The 23,073-nt window shown below is 33.4% G+C and overlaps 1 protein-coding gene across 1 annotated transcript in view; it reads right to left on the reverse strand.

Moving 5' to 3' along the window:
* Window positions 1-23,073, reverse strand: part of LOC106462395 (PAB-dependent poly(A)-specific ribonuclease subunit PAN3-like) — a 61,641-nt gene that overhangs the window by 30,999 nt on the left and 7,569 nt on the right. The window contains 8 exon segments of the mRNA XM_022389643.1: window positions 2,344-2,460; window positions 2,624-2,688; window positions 2,690-2,783; window positions 9,314-9,371; window positions 11,404-11,589; window positions 12,119-12,282; window positions 19,065-19,218; window positions 19,985-20,110. Coding sequence (XP_022245351.1) covers window positions 2,344-2,460; window positions 2,624-2,688; window positions 2,690-2,783; window positions 9,314-9,371; window positions 11,404-11,589; window positions 12,119-12,282; window positions 19,065-19,218; window positions 19,985-20,110 — 964 coding nt within the window.

Genomic DNA, 23,073 nt, shown 5'->3' on the forward strand with positions numbered 1-23,073 from the left:
ATTCTACTACCAAGAAGATAATGACCCCAAACACTCATCCAACTTATGCAGAAATTACTTAGCTCAAAAAGAAGCTGCTAGAGTCATTCAAATGATGCAATGGCCCCCACAGAGCCCCAATATCAACCCAATTGAGCAGATCTGTGATTTGATAGATCAAAAACTTGACAAATCAAAATGTACTTCCAAAGATACTTTATGGGAGTGTATTAGAGACATTTGGAGTAAAATCCCAAAGGATCTTTGTTTAAATATGTTACAACAATACCTGAAAGACGTCTGCAATTATTAAAGCAAAAGGAAGGGGGGAAACACAAAAAATTATCTGTTTGCTGAACTCAAGCACTTCTATTGAGTTTCTGTTGTATTAAATATGAAGATTAATAAAATTTTGATGTTTCACCTGTGATTTACCCTCCATTGTTCTTTGAAAGTAGTCTGAAATATAATTTTTGACTTTGTCCTAACACTTTTGCACAGTACTGTAGACTCAACATAAGTCAAGTGAAATAAAAGAAACCATATAAAGCAATGTATAAAACAAATGAAAATAAAAAATGAATACAGCCATATGACTGGTATGCTTACAAACACTGAAATCTGAGGAAGTAGGAATTTGTTACCTTCAAATTACAATAGCTGTTGAGTATTACAATTCAAATGGCAGACACTTCTTGATAAAGAAATGGGAAAAAAATGAGTAAAAAAAATCAACATGATTAAGAAAATGGGATAAAAACTTTGAAAAAATAAAATAAATAGTTATAAATACAGGTTGTCCAAAGATTATGCAAATGAAATGGTTAATAAACTAGAATAGTTATTATGCAGACTGGCCCCCAAAATAATTACTATGAATTGATTTTAATTTGAAATGTATTTGTTCATGTGTTACCAAGCTTTGATTGATTTTCATGTAGTGAATGGCAGGCATATATTTTTTTGAACTGAGTTGTTGCTGCAATAAAGGACATTTATATCACTAATGCTCTCAAGTTCACATCTTACTTGAGTCAAATAAAATTTATAAATTTATACCTACATTAGAAGTTCAAGATGATACTTGATATTATACCACTTTTGTCCTAATATCTTCATAGTTCAATTTATTTATATTTTCCTTAATACAATGAAGCCAAATTGTGTAATAATGAAATTTGTAGGGATCTTGCAGCATACCCGCTCCAAAAAAATCTTTGATATCTTTATGTCAATTTCTTTCTTAAAGTGTGAATAAAATCTATTAAGTCTTACAGTTCTAAGCTTCTGTACAGGTTTTTAAATAAAGTAGTTATAGTAACTGTATTCAAAATAACATAAAATCTATCATATCCTTTTGTGGCCAATCTCTGTAGCATAACATAACATTCTGAGACAACATAGGACATATTGGTCCATTTCGGCTGTTCTATCCTCTAAACTAAATTAAAATATATATATATATATACATATATATAAAATCTTAAAGCCAGCCCTTTTCATTCATATACTTATCAAGCTTTTTCCTAAACTCATTTAACTTTACTGCCTCTACAACATCCGAATGGATTCAATCTCCTTGCTATTATCTTTGATATCCTCAACTTCAACAGGATGTAACTCACATTTTACATATAAAGCCACTCCTCCCCCTCATCAATGCTCTATCCATATTAAATAGCCTGTAACCCTGTATTTCAAAGAAATTTCTGTCATCAAAATCATATACATTTAACCATGTTTCAGTTATTCCCATTATATCAAAATCCTTCATTCCTACCAGTGCTCTAAAGTCATATATTATATTTCTTATATTTCTAGTATTATAATTGTAACAATTAAGCCTATCCTTATAAATATTTCTATACTTATTTCCTATACTAAACTTTTCTCTGCCTCTTATTCTTTTTGCATTTAGTTTTCCTGGCCCTCACCACTGTTTATTCCTAGTTTAAAACTTCCCTTACAGCTGAGTTAATAGCCTCAGCAAACAAGCCAGCCCCTACTCTGTTTAAATGTAAACCATCCATTCCAAAAAGCTCCCTTCTTCCACTGAACTGATCCCACAAGTCCAACCAGCCAATCTGCTCATCCTTACATACTAACCTAAGCTTAGCATTTAGCCCTAGTGACCTACTTATAACTTAATCCCCACAGTTAATTCTGGGCAGTATCCCTGACAAAATTAAGTTATGGCCTTTTCCTTTAAATGCCTAATAAACTAGTCCTCTGTTGAAACCAATTTCTGGACATCCTGTATATAAGAGGTAATGTACCTAATTTTAGTGTTAAGTTTTTATAATCTCATGGTTATCTTGCATTTGTATCAAAATGAAAAAACAATTTAACTTAAAATTCACTTACAGTGATCACCAAAAGACTTTGTAGTAAACATCTCTCGTAGGTGCACCAAATTAGAATGCTGAATTTTCTTCCAAGTTTCTACGACTGTCATACATTTTGCATTAGTCAGTCGGAAACCTATTTAACCATCAACCAAAAGAAATACTAATAAAATCAATACAATAAGAGAAACACTGTGTAGAAATATAAACTTGTAAAATTTATTTTTATTTTTCAACCATAATATTCAAATTCATTAATATATACATATAAACAAATATCTAAGTAATTTTCTTCTTACCATGTATCCTTCTTAAACAGTAGTAAACACCAGTTTTCATGTTTGTGGCCTTATAAACAGAAGTAATAAAATCGGAATGTTGCAGACTTATTTGGAACACCATCTTTTGAAGGTTCCAATGGACAGAGATTGTGGTAGTTATCAACTTCTGTTGGAAGATCTGAAGAAAATATTTTTATATTTTGATTAATATAAATTAAACATTTTTTCAAGATAATATCATTTGAAAAGTTTCAGGATATTATTTTAAAATCAAATAAAGTAGTTTAAACATATGGTACAATTAATGTTTAGGTCTTTTCTGGTTTAGTATTAACAATTTGGATTTTATTGGTAAATCAAGCTCCATATGAGGGTAATTCTTTGCAAAAAATTTGTTTTTATTTCAGCAAAATACACAAATTCCATTTCCAGTTAAAATGCTAACTGTATACAAAATCTAAAACAATAGGATAATCTGTCTTTCCAGAAGTTTTTAATATTTTTATTAAACATTTTGGTGAGAAAATACTTGGCACAAGCCAAATAAAGAAATAATTTTCACATACATAATTAGTACATTCAACTCTACTTAGGTGTACTATGAAGAAACAATCTAAAGTTTGCTATGTGGTTTAACATTGAAATAAAAAGAATGATTCAACACGAATCAGAAATCAATCACCAAAAGAAAATCACTGAGTATACAGAGTAAAATACTGAGTGAAAATCATACAAATTTGATGAACTACTCATGAGGTACTGACAGTAATAATAATAACAAGCAAAGTTATCCATCCCCAATGATGGGACAAGTTTAAGTTAATCTATCAATTTAAATTATTTCATGCCCTTTAAAAATGTTAATTGTGTTGCACTCTTGGTTTCACTCAGAACCAAAGCTCTGAACTACTTATACCGTCCACCTTGAAAAGTAATTGTTGAGCATTTTAGTCATGCTAAGAGCCACTCAACAACAACATACAGTAAGTCTACATTTTTATTCTTCAAGTTATGTCACATTTTGAAATGTGAATGATAGAAATGAATCACATTAATAATTTAGTGTAAAATATCCTATATGTGAAATTCAAGTTGGCATCAACATTATTCATGTCTGTTCTCCCATCATTTCAAAAGTGAATGTTGAGCTTTGCCTGTGTGCACAGCTTTTCAAACAGAAGACAGACAAATGCTCAGACATCACAGTTTGCAATATATATATACATATATATATCAGATAAAACCTTCATGTATCATCTTTAATTAAAAAGACTAGGCATTATCAGCTGACTGGAGAAAAGCAAAACACACATACATATATTACTCAAATAGATATTCTAATTTCTATTTCACCTCATCACAAAGAATGAAACCATACTTCCTGGCCAAAAAATAATTTATGAATATCTAATACATACAAAAGATTAGGTAGAAATATCCTTACTCTATGGATGAGCAAAATACATCTAAATATATATATATTATGATATTTTATATGTGCTATTGATGATGATATGAAATACAGGTCACAAATATATTTATAATTTGGAACAAATTTATTCACAGTTGTAAACCCCGAGTTACTAGTTTTCTGCTAGAAATAAAAGTGTGTCAACAGTAATACTGAAAGTTCTACAGATGCAGAAGATATTGCTGGTATTCATAAGTATTTCTACACAAGCTTGCTAAGTCTAGGAAAATTAGTCTATTAAGGGTTCTATCAAACCAATGAATTAATTTTACCAATAGCCAAAGAACACAACAGATGATGATTCAGTTTGAGATAGATTGTCTCTTTCTCGGAAATTGTTGACCATGTTTACTCAAAAAAGGTTACCAAGGTTTTTTTTAGGTTATTTGATAAGGTAGCAGTTTTCTTACTATTTCAATTACCTATTGTGCTCTCCTTGATACAGTTTAAACAATGTAGGTTTTGAATGTGATGCTCATCTCTTGCTGTGCATTTACTAGTGATTCCACTTCTGACAATACTCATGTTTTTATTGATGCAACACAGCACCCACTTATGTACATAACTTTAAAACTAGATAAAAAAAAGCCAAAACTTCTGGTTCCTCTTGGATATCTGTGTGAGAATCCTTTTTTATTTAGGTAACTTAGAACTTCTTCTTTGAAGAACTTTATAAGTTTGGTGTCTCAACAGCTAAAATGTCATCATTAAGCAAATGCAAGAGAGGTTTAGCACAGGAGGAACTGATACAGTCTTCTCCAATCAATATTTATGTTGAAATCTACCAATGGGCTCAAACTCTTACTCAGTGAAAAAAACATGTTAATGTCATGAATGTACCAATTAAAGTACCTGTTTTTTCCCATAAACACTCAAAATTGACTAATATTTTTTTTTGTTCCCAAAAACATGTGTTGACAATCCCCAACAAGTTGAGACTTCTGTTATCAACTGTGCTGAGTTAGACTGAGCTCTAGTTTTGACGATGTTAGTGTTTCTCCATTTCTTCTAGGTGTAAGAAAAGGTGTTTACTAATTTCTTACACATACTAATGGCATAATCTATGCATGTGTCATCTTTCACACTGTGTTAGATAACATATATATATATATTTAGCAATAGCATAGAAACCTAATAAGGAAATGGAACTCAACTAGGCTTTAGTCATAAACAACTGATTTCATTTTTTATAACTTTACCTACCACAAAATCTATATACAAAATTTGATCTAAAATTACACAATACTAACAAAAATTACTGCACATGGTATGCCTTTAGGAATCTAAGAATGTAAAACACACAAACAAAAGGTTGAAAATAATTTCCTGGATGTTTGAAGATGTAAAAATTACAAGGTGACCATCAGCAAAGTGCCAGTTCATTAGTTTGTACTAATGTGTGAAAATTATTCAGTTGAGATCTAATTTGATGATAGCATTAAATTATATCAATTGCAATAGTTGTACTGTCTTAAAATATGCTATGTTCCCATTGTGGGAAATCTTCACCCAAATTAGAAATTAACATTTTCAAATGAAACACATTTTTAACTTTCCCTTGGAAATCCCCCCCCCCTCAAAAAGTTGTCCCAATAAATATATTTTTATAAAAATAGTACTTTTCCCTTTTTTTATATATTTTCTGTATTAATGTACAGCAAATATGTTATTATAAAAGGTTATCAATTACTGTTTCTGAACTATTAATGTCAAAATACTATGGACACATTTAGTAAATGACACTTGAAATATAGAATCAAAAAACAACATCATTTAATTTTTAATTCTGAATAGAGCCGGATAATTAGTTAAATACATTTATTGATTAATCATTGATTTCATTAACCAATTACATTCAACTAATCAATTATGCTCATATGAGACTAATATTTTCAGAATGTTTTTGAGACATTTCTGAACTACCCTTTGTTTAATATGATATACATCTTCAGGTACAATAATTTAAGACTAAATTACTTTTTTTAATCCGAATCTGTTTTTTACACATGAAAATGTATCATATATGCAACACAGTATGAAATCTGTAACAAGGTGAAAATACAATTAATAGTGCTCTCCAGTGCCTCAGTGGTAAGTTTTAGGGCTTTCACTTTTCAAAACTGGGGTTTGATAACCATGGTGGGTCTAATGAAGACAGCCCTTTTGTGTAGTTTTGTGCTTAACAACAAACAATTACAAGTATTTGCTGGGTTTCTCTTTAGAAACTTCCTAAGACTAGTCTTCTGTAACTACTGAATTTTGTTTGATTAAAATAAACATTACTTTGTGACACTGATCATATTGGACATATATAAAATATAACAGTGACTATAGTGAGGTTACAAGTAGGTACAGGCTAATGTAAATTATACATGCTCAGAGATTTAATGAGCTACAATTTCAAACTATAAAATCTATTTTTCATTTGTTAATTCTTTTGAAAAGCAATGCAGAAATATTACTGAAAGTAAAATTGATGTTATTTACATAATATTGCCACAACATGCTATTCCTTCCTTGTATATTCTATTTAAATATCTAATTTTTATCAGTAAAGTTGTAGCACTAAAAGAAGGCTCATGACTGGAATTCCATGCATTATTTTTAAAGAAACGAATATAATGTTCTTGGGTTAAGGGCTGAAAACATTACTAGCAGAGAGGGTATCCAAATGATGACTTAAAGAAGTGTGTTCACAAAAACATTTGTATTTTGCTTGTTACTTATAATTAAGACTACGTATTATTAATTATAAATTATTATTGTACAATTTTAGCAGTATTTCTGTAGAATTTTAGAGTTTAGGTCATTAAATCTCTACTAGATGGTGAACAGTATTATCAGAAATGCAATACATAAATTAAATGAAAGTTACATATGCTTAGTTCTTGAGAACACAACTATATTGAGGTGATCAATAACATGGATACCTTATGTGCATTTTTACTTTACTAGGAGACAACAGTTGCGGGAGAATAAGATTATCACGGGTATAAAATTAGTCATTATTTTGTACAAAACAATATTCTAGTATGAATTGAGCCAACAATTTATTACTTTGAATCAGTAAAATGTTCTTCCATACATCTCTATCTGTATTTTTATTTATATGGTATTCATCATTATGCCCAAAAAATCTAATTATGTTTGTGGTCTGCCACAAAAAAATATGGTACATAGGTAGGATTTCTTTTTTAAACACTTTAAGTATCATTATTCTGCACTGTAGCATTCACTTATCAAAATAATGTTTTTTACACATTCTATCACATCAAGAATTAAGTTACTTTCATTCTTTTTATTTTCATATCTGTTCTTCAAGAAAATATGCAGTTGCTTTTTTTTTTCATTTTTATTGTATATTTATTTTCCACAAGGCCTAAGGGTTATATGCTTGTTTCAAGTTTACAGTTTCAATTAAAATACACTAGAGAAATAATTACAGTTGATTTATATGTACCATACCAAATCCATTCCTCCATAATGTTTAATAGTTCTTTACAGAATTAGCATTTATTAACATACACCATACATTACACACTCCAATCAGTAAAAATCATTATTTTCAAATTAACTAAACTAAATTTATAATATAAAAATTGTGACATGCTGATTTTTCTCTTACAATAATATGTTGGCAGTTTTGAGCTTCTAAATCTTACGTCAAAGTGAAAGAAAACGTCTTTTTTAAATAATTTATTATACAGTTATATACTTTTGATACCATCCATAAAAGACAACGAATGCCAATTTTCCAAACATTATTTCTAGGTATTGTTCCATCTGTACCTGAATTATTTCTCTGAATGAGGAATCTCAATGCTTAGCAATAGCATCAAGTGAGAGACATGTTGGCAAACAAAATTAGCTAAGTGCTACTGTACTTCTTAAACACAAGAAACACATTCTTACAGTTTTTAGATCAATAACAGAGGTGTTACAAACACTAAAGAATGACTGGAGAAGAAACAAAATCCCAAAAGTGCATAACAATAAATGTGTGGAATAAAAAGTTGTAATTTTTCATAAGATTACTTTGAACATCCAATAAGCAATGATTATATTGATTAATGCCATATAAGTTAATCAAATAATGGAAATTATGATTAAATTATTTAATGTTATGAAATAATCACCTAAATCAAATTAGTGTTTCCAATTATTAGAATTTTTGATCATTCCAGCTATCCAAGTAGTCAAAATATTGCTATTATGATTCCTCATACCTTTTAATTAATTGAAAGTTATTCAGTTTAACTGACTAGTGTCATGATTTAATAAAAATAACCAAATAATTAAAATTTGTTTCCTATTATCCCAAGTCTCATGTGAGAATAATCAATTAGCTGAATGCACTCAATTAATGAGTCCAATGACTAATTGATTATCAAATTTTACTAACTGCAAAACTTTAATCAGAACATTTCAAACTATTTGGAGTTTTAAGAGATAGTGTGAAGTCAATCGAAATGTATTTCTTTTGGGAAAGGAATGTAACAGCCTTTTCTGACACAAAATATTCATACACTTAGACCATAAAGATGCATTTAGCTCAGGGATTTAGAAGTTCTCAGACAGGGATGTCACTTGTACTTTATGACACTGGAAAAAAAAAGTATATGGATCAACCTAGGCTCTCAAGACCACCCAGGAAGAGAACAGCAAACAAGTTGTACCCAAGCTGTGGTAAGCAAAGTGTTATGTCTTATAACAGGTAAGAATCTATGAACACACATGTCAGTGGCAAAGTCTGTCCAGGTGCACCAGGCAACAGTACGCAACATAATGAAGATGGATCTTTGTCTGAAAAAGTGGCACAAGTTGCTTCATTGACATGTCTGTTCAACCAGCATACACCTCAAGAAACTGGATAATTAAATGAGTATTCATGCTGTTCCAAAAACACTCTGGTCAAGTTGCCAGATACAGCACCTGTAAATTTTGGCATGATTACTGATGAAATTGTACACTGTGATAAAACTGAATAAAGTGCAAAACTTCATAGAATTAAAATTGCAATAAAAGCAGTGAAACTAAAATTAAGTACTTAAAATTAATAAATAAATAAATATATATATATATATTGTAATGTAACCATCCTTCATGTTAAAAGTTCCAAATAACAGAGAAGAATAACTGTTGATTGTTTTAAAGGTATGTATCTTAAGTAAGTTGGTGTGTGTGTATACAATAAAAGACATTTACAAAATAATAAAAATGTTAAAGTACTGATCTACCTTGGTACTGTTCAGGATTGACTTGAGCTAAGGTTAAACTGCGTCTATGTAGAATATCCTAAAAAGACACAGTAAACACCAATTCAATGTTACATTAAAAGGACTATTTAGATCAATGTGTAAAATATGGAATTACATGCACAGTCAACAAAACCTGTATAACAAATTAGACATGATTACTTTAGACAATATAAAAATATCCATCATGATGTTTGTCACTGCAGGCAACATTTCAAACAATATATATTATAACTATACAATTATGCAGTCTTATAAACATTAGATTTGTGTCTTATTTCCTCAAAAACAAATACAATTTTCTGGAGTTTCAGATTAGTGTTATAAATTTAATACATATAAATAAGTTTTTTATAAAATTTGTTTCAATCTTAGTATATATGAAATAGTTACTTTATTCTAAACTGTCCAATAGTTTAAAAAGTAATATTTATGATTACTGTAACGGATGTATTTTGGAAATTATGATAAAATCTTACTTTTGTATACTTTATTTAAAGATTTAATGTTTATTTATGGGATGTAAAACTGATATTGTAGGTTAATCAATTAGCTTGCTTACACTTTCAACAAAGCAGTGAGTAAATTGTCATTTTACTCATTTTTGGTCAGCATAGGTAGCTATAAGGTTATTAAACACAAGGCAACAGTTAGATAGATTACAAATTATGATAATTATGTAAAAGTTAACTAAGCTTTTAAGCCGTAGAAGAATGTCAAAATTAATCTCAATTAAAGGTCAAGAGCCATTTCTTTCTTACAGTTATTCTGGACTTTCGATCATTGACTTATTAGTATTATTAAGTAGAAGATTCCAGATTGTAGCACCACAAAAATAAGTCTTGATATTTGAAATTGTTACATTCTAACCTATGGCACTTGTATTTACTTCAATGCAGTCAGTTTTTATGCTGTCATATCTAAACACCCACTGAACATATTATTCAAACCTCCATAGCATTATTGTTTTTTTAACCCTATTGTAATGGGCTCATGCATCTTAAACAACCTTGTAACAATGGTGGTATACATACTGTAACTCTGAAAGTACTTAATGTATCTTTATGAACTTTGGTGAGCTTTCAGTAAACATTAAGTCTTTTGTAGACAAAGAAACAGAATTCATATTTAAGTATTTTTACTAAATCTTTGTCCATAATTAAATGGTGTTGATGGCTCTGAGTGCAAAGTGATTTTCATGTTAAGATTAAAAATACTTTTTTCTTCATTTGAAAATATTCAAATTTCATTTGTTTAATCCCTAAATAAATATCAAATGTTTTTTGTATTTTTCTCAGACAAACTTTATATTTTATCTCTTACTTTCTATAGAGATAGTATAGTATACTATAGTATAACTCTATACATGGTTGGTCAATTTGATTGACCTTGTAACCACCATAAAAAAATTGGGATATTCTAAATTACCTTTTTTCTTTCTGGAATGATTCAAATTGTAACAGGAAGCCACAATTGTTTATCCTAAATACTTAAAGCTTGTAACACTTTACATCTATTTATACTTAATTTTATTGTTTAATTGCCATTTGAAGTGTATCTGACTAGAATTCCTGCCAAACAAGTTGTAAATACTCAGCAAATGTTTAGCTCACCCTATTGAAGTACGTTATTATAATAAGTAATTTACATTAACTTCAATACTTCTCAGAGAGGTGGTAAAAAATTAGAGAACAGGGAAGACCCAGAGAGCTAATGTAACAATTTTTGTACTAAGAGAGGTTGTGGATTATTTTTTAACATTTTCTTATAATATCAAGAACTTAAAATTTATATAATATTAAAATTTTATTTATTAGTTACATTTTGATGCTAAGTTTATTGATATACATTGATAATAAAGTAGCTTAATTAAATTTTAATTGTAACTCTGTAGAAGATTGTGATGTGCACTTTAATCTACACAATGCAAAAGGGTTAATTTGAAAATACAAAATTATATTTGAAATACATGTCTCTTGAATATGAACATCTTTTGTCTAAATAGATTTCTAATAAGAGTACCCAGCAAAATAAACTTTTCTCACATTAGTATTATAAACTAAGAACATTACCATTCTCAGTTCATCTGGAAGAAAAAATGAAGGAGCATTAGCCTTTGGCTTCATGTGCTCGACATGTGCTGGATTTCCTGAGTACACTGTGAAATCTGGCATTATAATAGGTGCAGGTGTCTCTTTTGGAGCTCCTCCAGCTTCTTCTGCAGCAAAAAAGTATGTTGTCCCTCCAACTGATTCTTGCTACAATTGAAAAACATACTTGTGAAAAATTTGACTATGTTAATAGCTATAGTGTTAGGAACATCAAGACAAATTTCACACTAAAGCTGTCTTTATTCTACATTTTTTAATTAATCTAATACATATTTCAAAGCAGAGGTGTGTAAAAAAATAGAATTTTAAAACTATCTTTAGTCTACCACTGTTCATGAGGCCTTTCATTCAATACCAGAACTTATCAGTTGGGCTGGACAAGATGGAAGCCAAAAGTCTATCCCAAATGTTAAATGCCAAAAGTTGGTAAAGCAATGGGACCATCAGGCCTAACAATTACAATAAAACCACACTATAATACATATTTTTCCCTACAGACTTCAAGTCAAAGGCATGTAAAAAAGAAAATCACAAATTTAATCAACTCTTTGTACTTTGTACTTTTGGAGACTAGCTGATACAATGATTTGTCAATTTTTCAATTTCTTATTTTATTACTTTTTCATCAAAACAAACCAAAAATATAAATTGGCGAGAGCTTAAAATGAAAACTTACTTGATAGACTGTTCCTGGTGGTGCAAACTGGTCCTGTGTGGTTGAGGTTGTAACAGTCACAGAAGGGCCGCCAACATAAGTTGTTGTTAATGGAGATCTAGATTTTCTGCTGACTAAAGGAGACTGATCAGGAGAAAGACCTGGACTGTCACCCTGTGGCACATCTTATCAAGATAAAATACAAAATATATAGTATAATAAAGCTACTTACTGTGAGGTAATTAACACTAATATGAGAAATTGAAACAAAAATTTAATAGTTTGAGCTATGAATATTTACACTTTTTAAATTAAGCTAAAATGACAATCACTCCTTTCCATTTATACTTAGCACACTACAGTAATATAATTTACTTCTTTGGATAAACCAGTACACACACACACATATATATATTGCAACTGTTTTCAGTTGACCATAACACATACTGTTACTGTGTTTGTGATCACTGATGTACAATAAAAATAACTTTTTTTATCCTTATGAAAAGTATGAGCAAGCAAACTTTTTTAATTGCTAATCAGAAGGTTTCATCTAATATATTTACTAAGTTTGATAACTATGTGAATGATAAGGGCTGGCTTTAAGACTTTTATTATTATTAATTTCTTTTATTTATTTGATAGTTTTAGTTTAGTTTAGAGGATGGTACAGACGAGATTGATCAATAGGACCCTTGTTGTCTCTAAATATTATGTTATAGGTCAGTTGGGCAAAACTATCTAATTAAACCTAATAATTCTGAGGCAGATGTTGTTTCACAAAACAATATTCATATATTCTCCTAACATAATACAGTTGAAGTATAAAATGATAAAGCAAGCTTTTCCTAAGCTTTAAAAAAATCAGGACTGTACTTGTGGCAGAAGTTATTCACAAGCATCTTTTGAGCTTCGTAATAAATTGCTAGAAAAGTTTCTATCACTTTTCTTTGATTTCTACACAAGTCTTGCTGTACTTGAAGAAATATTGGCTTATAAAGTTAAAAAAGAAAAGAAAAACTGCTTTCATTACTTTCAGATCACTAGCCTATAACTTCTCAAACTTGAAACATAGATAATTTACATAACACCATGACAATCGAGGTTGAGAAACACTGACTGGTTAAAATTGATAAAACTACATTTGTACTGAAGATAAGTGGTTGAAATTGGTGCCATTTTGTCTAAAACTATTTCAACTTTCCACCTAAGGTGTTATGAGTGCTATATTATTCTCAGAAAAAATTCAGGAAATTAACCCTCTTGCCCCAGGTACCCTTTTACAGTGCATGACCCAAGGTTTTATTGTCTTACATTCAAAATTTGATTAAACTACTTTTTGTATATGTTATACCAATTAGAATAGCATAAAATCTTAGCTAATAAAACTTGTATACCATTAAAATATGGATTAAGTTCTTAATTTTACAAGGCAATATTTAAAAAAATCCTGAATTTCCACTAGTGTGACCCATGTGACACATTTTGTCTTAGCATGTCATCATCTCTTATTTTATCCATCACCCCTCAAAAATGTATTAAATTAAACGTAAAATACTCTCTATATAATCATTATTGCTCAAACAAACCATAATTTTTATACTCTTCAATGTTGTTTGGTTACAGAGCTATTGAATAGAAAATCAAACCTCTCCTGCCACATCCTCTCTTTCACAATTCCTTGATAGTTCTCTCTTACATTTCATTATATATTACCTATAACCAACATAAAGTCACAGTTTTCATCTATTAAATGACGTACTGTATAACATTGTATTCTGAACAGAATATCATCAATTTCACTAACAGTACAAAATTTGTTCCCATGGGAAAGTTAATGACTAGCTTGGATGAATTTGTAACGGCTCTTGTCACACAGTTAAAAAGACAGGAAAATTTTGAGATGTAAATGAATTTGTCTACTTTTTGCATGTTATTAGACTATATTATTTGGTGCAATTTTTAATTAAATGAAAATTATTAAGTTCATTACAACCAATAAAAAAAATTGTTCGAAACCCGACAGCAAGAAAAAAGAAGATTAAATAAGTACTTTATTTCTTGTTTTTCATATTTATTCTTTATTTATTAGTGCAAAAGTAACTAAAATCTAAAAACAAGGATCTTTAAGTTAGTTAAGGTTAGATTACGTAAAATAAATAATAATAATAATATAGTAAAAATGTTTCACGAGGCATGCACGCGAGCGGCTCGTGGGTAATGTTATTCGATAGCGTAACGTGAACTGCACATTCCCCGAGTGATTTACAACTTATAATGGTGTGGATAGTAGTTAAACATGGTTCAAAGGGCTATAAAACAATAAAATTTAATTATAAATAGATCTATGATGTTAAGAACTTAGAGCTACTTAGGATAACTGAATGTAGTTTTATGTTACAATTTGAAGTCATTTATTATAGTAGTGTAAAAGAGGTGATGAGACATCACTTAAAAACATGCAAGTTTCTCTGAACTAGCACAATACGGTACAATACAATAAAAACAACAACAAAAAACTATGCACTATGATAGAAAAAACAATCTTAGGTTTAAAAACTGAACAAAGCAGCTAAAGTTTACATTTTCCTATGCCAAAAATGTATTTCCAAAAATACTTACCTCCTCTCAAACTTAAGCTTTATCGTGATGAAAGGTTCTCTTCTTTGCCAGTCTGAGCATTGGTATGAATTCTCCCTTGCTTGCTTCAGTCCTTATATCCCACTATATTGCCCCTAGTGATTTTAATCTTATAATCTCTCTGGTATGTCAATGCACCCTCTATACCTGATCTGCAAATAAGCTTCCCGTTATTCTTTTTTGTTCACTTTTTCGAGACTTGCAACACCAGCTATTATAGGGAGGAAGGGCAGGATAGTGTATGTGAAGGTATTATCGGAACTACATTTTCCGTATAGGAAAATGTAAACTTCCAAAACATACAAGATACTTTCTGTGTAGAAAAACAGGTGTGCAAAATTGAAATATAATAAAGCACACTAGTGGGGGTCCACACTACCCAACCTGAAAGTTACATGAAGAGAAGACAAACAACACCTATGTGGACAAACCCTCAATCCAACCTGAAGAAGCACAAAATATAAGAAACAAACTCATAATTATGGGCCGAGGCACCTAACATGAATGTTACAGAAGGTTGCATGCGAGTCACCAGAATTGCAAAAGGAAGACAAGCAACATCCAACGGAACAAATCTTCCCTCCAAGTTGAAGAAGCTCAGAATGCAACAAACCAAACTTGGAATCATGGAGCCAATTCACACCTCACTCAACCTGAAACAGAGACCCTCCGGCCTGAGATTACGAACCAAAATCCTAACTCCCTTACCAGGGAGGCAAGGTAACACTTCCTACCCATGGAATTATGAGGAGGATGTGGAACAAATGAAGTTCAACCAATGGCTCACGGACATGATGCAGAGCATGTGGAATTACGAGGAGTTGAGGACCTTCTTCCATGATCATGAAATGTAAGAATATTACCAAAAAAGAAGGGCTACGCTCACATAACTGGATAGCAAAGTGTCACCTCTGAACTGGAATTATGAGGAAGATCCCATGTAAGCTGCATGGCTCTTTACCCAACATCTGGGAAAAACCATTTGGGATTAAGGGGGGGGGAGTATCCACCTTTGCCTTCTTTTCCTTGAGTGGAATAAAGAGTACAAACATCACCCAGGAGAAATAGACCTCTGCCCACCACTTCAGCAACTGGAAACGGGTTGTTGGGGTAGGACTCCCTTGCTCCACTATAAGAGAGGGGTGACTCGTGTTGGGGAGTCCTGAGGAACGATGCTCCGGAGACAGTGCAGTAGGTGAACATGTTCCCTATTTTGAAATGCAAACCAACCCCAATGTGTTCAATTCAGGGGTTAGCAGGGATGGGCAAAATCAATTTATGCTTTACTCATGATAGTTCATGAGTGGCGGTCCAGTATTGTACATTATATTTGATATAGAACAACTGTTCACCATCCAAAAAGCACCAAGGCAGTCTTTTGGAACACCCCATCTTATGTCAATAAGTTTAGTATCAAACTGTAGATTATAATTCAAATTTTAGAATTACATTAGGATGACAAGAAATTAATGTCGTGTTTTGAAACACTTTCATTAACTCCCCAAAAACGTACATCACGTATAACAGTTAAACAAACCACCTAAACATCATGTTAGTGTAGCCTATATAATGTGTAAAGTTTAGTATACTCTATTCCCTTATAGTGATGGCACATGACAAGACACACATTCGGCATGTAATACTGTTTGAACACAAGAAGGGAAACAATGCCTCTGTAGCCACAAAGAATATCAAAGAAGTTTATGGATAGATTTTGAATGTTCATAAGTGTCAGCAATGATTCAGGAAATTTCGTTCAGGTGACTTTAGCCTTAAAAACTGTGATGGCAGAGGAAAACATATTGTAATTGATATTGATGCTCTGAAGATACTTGTTGAGTCTAACCGATAGCAACACACTCATGAAATGGCCCTGAAATTGCATGTCTATCATGAAACAATATGTAAACATCTGAGGAATATGGGAAAATTCCAAAAAGGTGTTTAGGTGCCTCATGAACTATTCGATGATCATTGTTTCCAACGTGTGAACGTTGCTTCATATCTTCTGGCACGTAATGAGAGTGAATCATTTTTGAACAGAATTGTCACAGGTGATGAAATATGGATTCTTTATGCGTATATTAAACGCCAAAAACAATGGCTCATTCCTAGACAAAAACCACTTCCAACCCCAAAACCTGGACTCCATCCACAGAAAGTGATGCTTTGCATTTGGTGGGATATCAAAAGAGTATTCCGTTCAAACTCCTCAATCCACAGCAAACTGTCAATGCAGAAATCTAGTCAGCAGCTGGAACGTTTAAACCAAGACTTTCATTAAAACCACCCTTCGTCAATCGGAAAGGTGTTCTTCTTCTCCACGACAATGCACATCCACATGTGACACGTTTGACGCAACACAAGATTATGGAGTGGGGTTGGGAAGTTCTCCCCACCCACCATATTCTCCAGATATGGCAACATCGGATTACCATCTGTTTCGTTTGCTGCAACACCATCTCGTGGAGGTGGCAGAGGGACACCTACTGTTGTGTTGTCCCTGTTCAACCACCAGCTAGGATCCAGCAAGCTAGAATCTGACAATCTCACTGGACAATCCAGCACATCTGTGCAAATGTTCCACTGATCCCGTAAGGACCACTAAAAGACCCTCATGTTGGCCCAACCTCAAGCAATGAGTGATTCAAAGGATGCCCACATTCCCAAAAGAGATAGAACTGTGCATTCTGGTGGAGAAGGAGACTCCTCCATAGCCTGAAGGCATAGAGGAGAAGGTTGGGCCCAGCTTAGTCTGGAATTGAAAAACACCCCTAAATGGATGAGGTACTGAGGTACAGGAGGTCTGGAAACTTGAACAGGAGATGCTCTAAACCATCCTGTACAAGAATTATGGGACAGTTGAGAAGCCAGTGTAGAAAGTGAAAAATGTAGACAGGCCACATCTACTCTAGGCTCTATGGAGTCTGGAATTCCCACAAAAATAGACTGTCTGAGGAAAGGAGCCTCTGAGATGTCTAAGGTCTGACATTGACGTAGGAAAGCAAACTCTCTCCGGTAAGGCATCTCTCTCCAACAGATCTCAGCAAAAAACTAGCCAAGATACCAAGGAGAGATCAAAAGCTGATAACCTGACCAAACTGGAAGTCAATAAATGAATAAGATCCTCTGAAATTTGAGCAGGAGATCTATGATAGGCCTCAGACAACAGTTGCAAATATGATAAAAAACTTGTGACAGACAAATTTTGGAAAACTGAGACTGATTAAGATGAACAGTGGCATCTTTTCTAGAGCCTCAAATAGGAAGTAGAAGGTCTAGCTTCTGAGAGCCCAAATAAGGGTTCTTGAGGTGAGGGAAAGGCAAGGCATGCTGATCCAATAAACGAGGAGGACAAGGCATGGCAACATCCTCCCTCAATTGATCTGCAAATCTTCTTGCATGCACAGCAATATCTGGCTAAGGTAGAAGGACCAGGTAAGCAGATGAACTAGTGTCTCCTAGTAAAGAAGGTGAAAATACATAAGTCACATGATAAATACTCAAAACATTACAAACATGGCAAACTAGTTGTAAAAAGGATGCAGGAGGCAGATTGTCCATCTGAGGTTCAGGAATAGCTATCTGAGCAAAGGAAGGTGATGGAAAAATAGTGTCTAAATTCTCACAAGTCTGCTCTTGATCTCCCACAAACTCAGCCTCAAAGCCAACAGGAGGAAAAGCATCAGATTCTACTTCTCTGTGTACAAGGAGCTGTAACCAACACCCAAGTAATGTTAGACTCATGAGGTGGCAGAGGATGGGCATCAGACAACTCCATGTCTGAGACGTGAATGTGAGTATTCATATTAAAAAAATATCTCCAAAACTTTTTTAGCACAAATCAAGAAAATAAACAACAAACTCAAGTCCTATGAAAAAGATCTAAAATAATTCAAAAGAAAACATTGCAAATGTACTAACAGCACAGAAGAGAAACCAACAGTAAACACATAAGACCATCTTTGTAAGTTTTGCCATTGAGAAAAAGTGAATAAGAAAGAATAATAGCTAGCTTATATACGGATCGGGTATAGAAGGCGCATTGACATAGGTGGAGAGATTCACAAGATTAAAATCACTTCGGACGATATATTGGGGTATAAAGACTTGAGAGGTAGAATTCATATCAATGCTTAGATGGACAAAGAAGTGAACCTTTCGTTGGGATAAAGCTAAAGTGTGAGAGAAGGTATATTTCAGAATGCACTCTTAACAACATTTAATGCATACAAGAATCAGAAATATGGACTCCTGTTCCAATCAATTAAAAATATGAAAGATTATCTCATCCTCTGGCATACTGTAAATAGAAAGCTTTACTCACCAAATCTACCAAAAGGTGTACTGGCTGTCAGACCTGATGCACCTATGGCGTATTGGAAAAAAGAAGGTGTACTCATACTGTGTGTTAAATGTCCTGCTGTAGGCCTTGCAACAGATGACATAGGAACAAATTCTGCAGCAGTAGGATTTGGGGTCTTGTAAAATAAGCAACACAATAAATGTAGTAAAGTAGGTACATAAATGCAGCTATTATTACATACTTGATAAATTATTATAAGTTATAAGTAACCTTGGTGCCAGTTGTTACCAACATACTAGAAAAAGAATATTTATTTACTATTTTCTTCTACCAAAAAAACAAAAATATTATGACTAATAATACAGGAATTCATGAAACTACATCTCCAAGTGGAAGTGGATTAAAAATGAACTTTTGCCAGATTTGCATAAAAGAATTAAATAAGTATCAAACATTGTTTTTATTAATCCTATACATATAAGATAACATATTTTACTAAAGACAAATTTCTTTGTGAGTTCTTTTTTTTAAATAAGCTTATTAATAAATTACAAGATATGAAAAAGTAAAAGAAAACAAATTTCAAAATCTCTTAAGATGTAAAAAAGTTTAACTGTATATGTGCTTATATTATTTTGATTATAGAAATGTTTCCAGGAACAGCTAAAAAATAAAGAGAATCTTTCTATACTATAGACTTTCAAAATAAATGTAATTATCGTTTTGACACACAACCAATCACATTGTGAAGAACAGAAAAATCTAATATAAGTCATCATACAGTTACAAATACATGAATATATATATTCAAAAGATAAAGACTTTTGAGAAACATCTCTTTTTAGATGTAATAAATATATATAACCTGTCCTTTCACCACATATAATTTCAAACAATAAACTAATTTTTGCTAAACATATAAAGAACTATTAGTATGGCACCTTTCTTGAAGTTTCAACAGCTAAAGCAGCCATGGCATTAGTGACATCACCAGAATGCAGGTTGGAAGATGGAGGTACAAAAGATTTGGGTTTCTCTACCGAAGGTGACAGTGTACGTGGTGCAATCTAGTTAAAGACAAGATATAAACTGTTAGTTTCTGAAAGTTAACATTTTCCTACACTGAAAATGTATTTCCTATAGATACTTACCTCCTTTCACAAAAAGCTTTTCTTGACTTGTCTGTCATGTATAGGTGCAAATTTTTTCTCACCGCTACACCAGAAGTAGAGAGGTCGGTGGGAAATGTGAGCGAAGGTAAGTATCTATCAAAAATACATTTTCAGTGTAAGAAAATGTCAACTTCCGATACAAACTTACCTCTTCTCACAAATACCTGGAATCCTGCACTGAGTTGGCACAAGATCTGGTGAAAAGATGATTCCAATTTAGAAAGCACCCAAAGGAAGACCATGGGATGTGCAAATAAATGGAAGGCAACACACCTGTGGGTGACCGCACCACTTCTGAGTCAGATATACTCTTTACCTATGTGAAAATGTGTTGCAATAAGGGTGGGAATACATGAGGGATCCCAGTAAGTTGAACAAATGAAATCAAAGGACCTCTGGCACAAAGTGGCTAGGGTGTGTCAAACCATAAATGGGAGATCTAACTCAACCAACACCATACAAATCATGACAGGGATATCTGACCCATGGTAGGAAGAGGGTCCTCTACCTTTCACCTCAGATTCAGGAACTGGTAGGGAAGATGAGCCTCTGTACCTAGGACTTGAATCATCATGTGTGCACATCCAACACAACCATCACCATATTTGCCTGGAACCGACATCTGGCAGGAAGGTGGACAGCAAAGTGGGGTCCATGTCCAGTACAGTACCAGGTGGCATTGAGAATTTATCATTCAGTCTGCAGTAGGAGGAGGGTACCTGGCCACACATGTAAGAATTTATGTAGCTGGTCCAGCTCCAACCATCACTATATCCATCAGGAACCAACATCCTGGTAGAAAAGAGGGTGCCTTAGCTAAAGGGAAAAACTGTATGGTGGAATGCATCGTTTATCACATGGCAGCAACTAGAATTGTACATCAAGTCTACGATAAGATGAGCATCAAGACCATCTACACCGGCAGCACACCACTGTCCTACTCTCAACTGAGTGGGAGTGAACACACTCAGAGGATAAATTTCATGGTCAACCACCCCAGAGGCATGGATTCCCATACTTCACTAGAAGAAGGGGTGAAACAGCACATTGGAGAATCCAGAGAAATGCAGAACTGGAGACAATTCATTGGGTGACCACAATACCTTATTTTAAAAAGCAGACTGATCCAGTGACCTCCAATACATGGATCATCAGCTATAGGCAACAATTCCCAAGTGTTTTACTTATGTTAGTCCATGATAATAAACAAATGGGAAGGGAAACAATATATAGCAGTGCATACCACATAACAGCAGAGAGCCCTGACCAGGTAGAGGAGGCAATCAGGTTTGGAACAGTCATAAAGATGTGATATGGAAGGAAGGTGGAATCACCTTCCCTAGTACCCCAAGTTTTGAGCAGGAAAGAACAACACAGGAAATGTGAAATAAGGTGTTGTAGACATCAATAGCAAACACTTATGATAAATAAAATCTGCATGCCAACAGGAGGAGGAAAAAGATCATTAAGGAGAGGTGATATAAGGAACAGGTGGACAATGGATTGATTGGAGGAAGGGTAAGGGCATGGAGAGCAACAATGAGGTTCTAGTCCAGGAAAGAAACAGGGTGAGGGGGGGATGGGTAAGTCAGTGTGAATGAAACTAAACAGAAAGGACAGGCAAATGGAAGATGTAACATATCGCGTAAAACAAAACATGGCAGACAAGGCAGTGCAATAGCCCATAACAGAGGAAACAGAAAGGCCCCTATCAAAGAGCCAGGTAAGAAAAAAAGTGATGTGGGAAAGTGTAGAATGAGGAGGAGGATAACAATGAGGTATAGATCAATTACAGTATGTGTGCCACTTAAGTTGGTACACAACCATGGAGGAAGGATAAACGGAATAAGGAATCAAAGCTGCCACATACTGCAAAAGGCCAGACCACCTGACTAGGGACCAGACAAAAGCTATGCGTAAAGACAGAGTGTGGGAACAGATAGATGACACATGTTGGACTGTGGCCAACAGAAGAGAGTGAGGAAGATAGGGAGTAGAAGAGTAGGCAACACCACTAGCTGGTGCAATTGTGGAAACCATGGATGTGCTGGACAAGGGAGTGTCACCAAAAGAACATGACACATGGATGATGTAAAGGTTCCAGTAAAGCAGATGGATGAGAGAGGCCAGTCTAAACTTGACAGAGCATCTACCACCCCAGCCAAGGGATATGGAACAAGAGACCAAACTGTGGGAATTGGGAATTGAGATGTGTGGCAAAGGCATCCAGATCTGAAACATCTCACTTGGAACAGAACTACTGAAACACCAATGGGCCCAGTGATCACTCCGTAAGGAGAGTCTTGTTGGGATAAGTGATCTGCGACTAGATTCAGAGCACCCAGAGTATGAAAAACTAACGAATGAATAAGATGGCTATGGGCCCAATATAGGAGGTCCAGTGTCTAAAAATATAGAGCTCACTACCAGTTACCCTCTTGCCTGGAGATTTATGAGATCACAGTTGAGTTTTTGGAATGAACCATCACCTACCAGTCCTGAAAAGCTGGAAGAAAGTGAACCAATGACCAACAAACTGCAAGGAGCTCCAACAGATTGATATGAGTAAAGACTCTAATATAGTCCACCTCCCCAAGACCTCCGGAGCATCCAGGTAGCCACTCCAACTGGAAAGAGAGCCATCCATAAAGAGGTGACATTCTAGACAAGGAAGAGGAATACTCATAGTGGTGTTGTCTCAATCCAACCATCAGACAAAGTCAGTTTGTAAGGAAGGAGGAGAGGAGCATCCAAAGAATTCTGAACAAGGCTCTACTGATCCATTAAAACGAACTGAAAGCATTGCATGTGGGCAAAACCAAGAGGAATGAGGTTATTTGGAGAAGCCCACATCAACC

This window comes from Limulus polyphemus, unplaced genomic scaffold (genome assembly GCF_000517525.1).
Source record: "Limulus polyphemus unplaced genomic scaffold, Limulus_polyphemus-2.1.2 Scaffold1156, whole genome shotgun sequence".
NCBI lineage: Eukaryota > Metazoa > Arthropoda > Merostomata > Xiphosura > Limulidae > Limulus > Limulus polyphemus.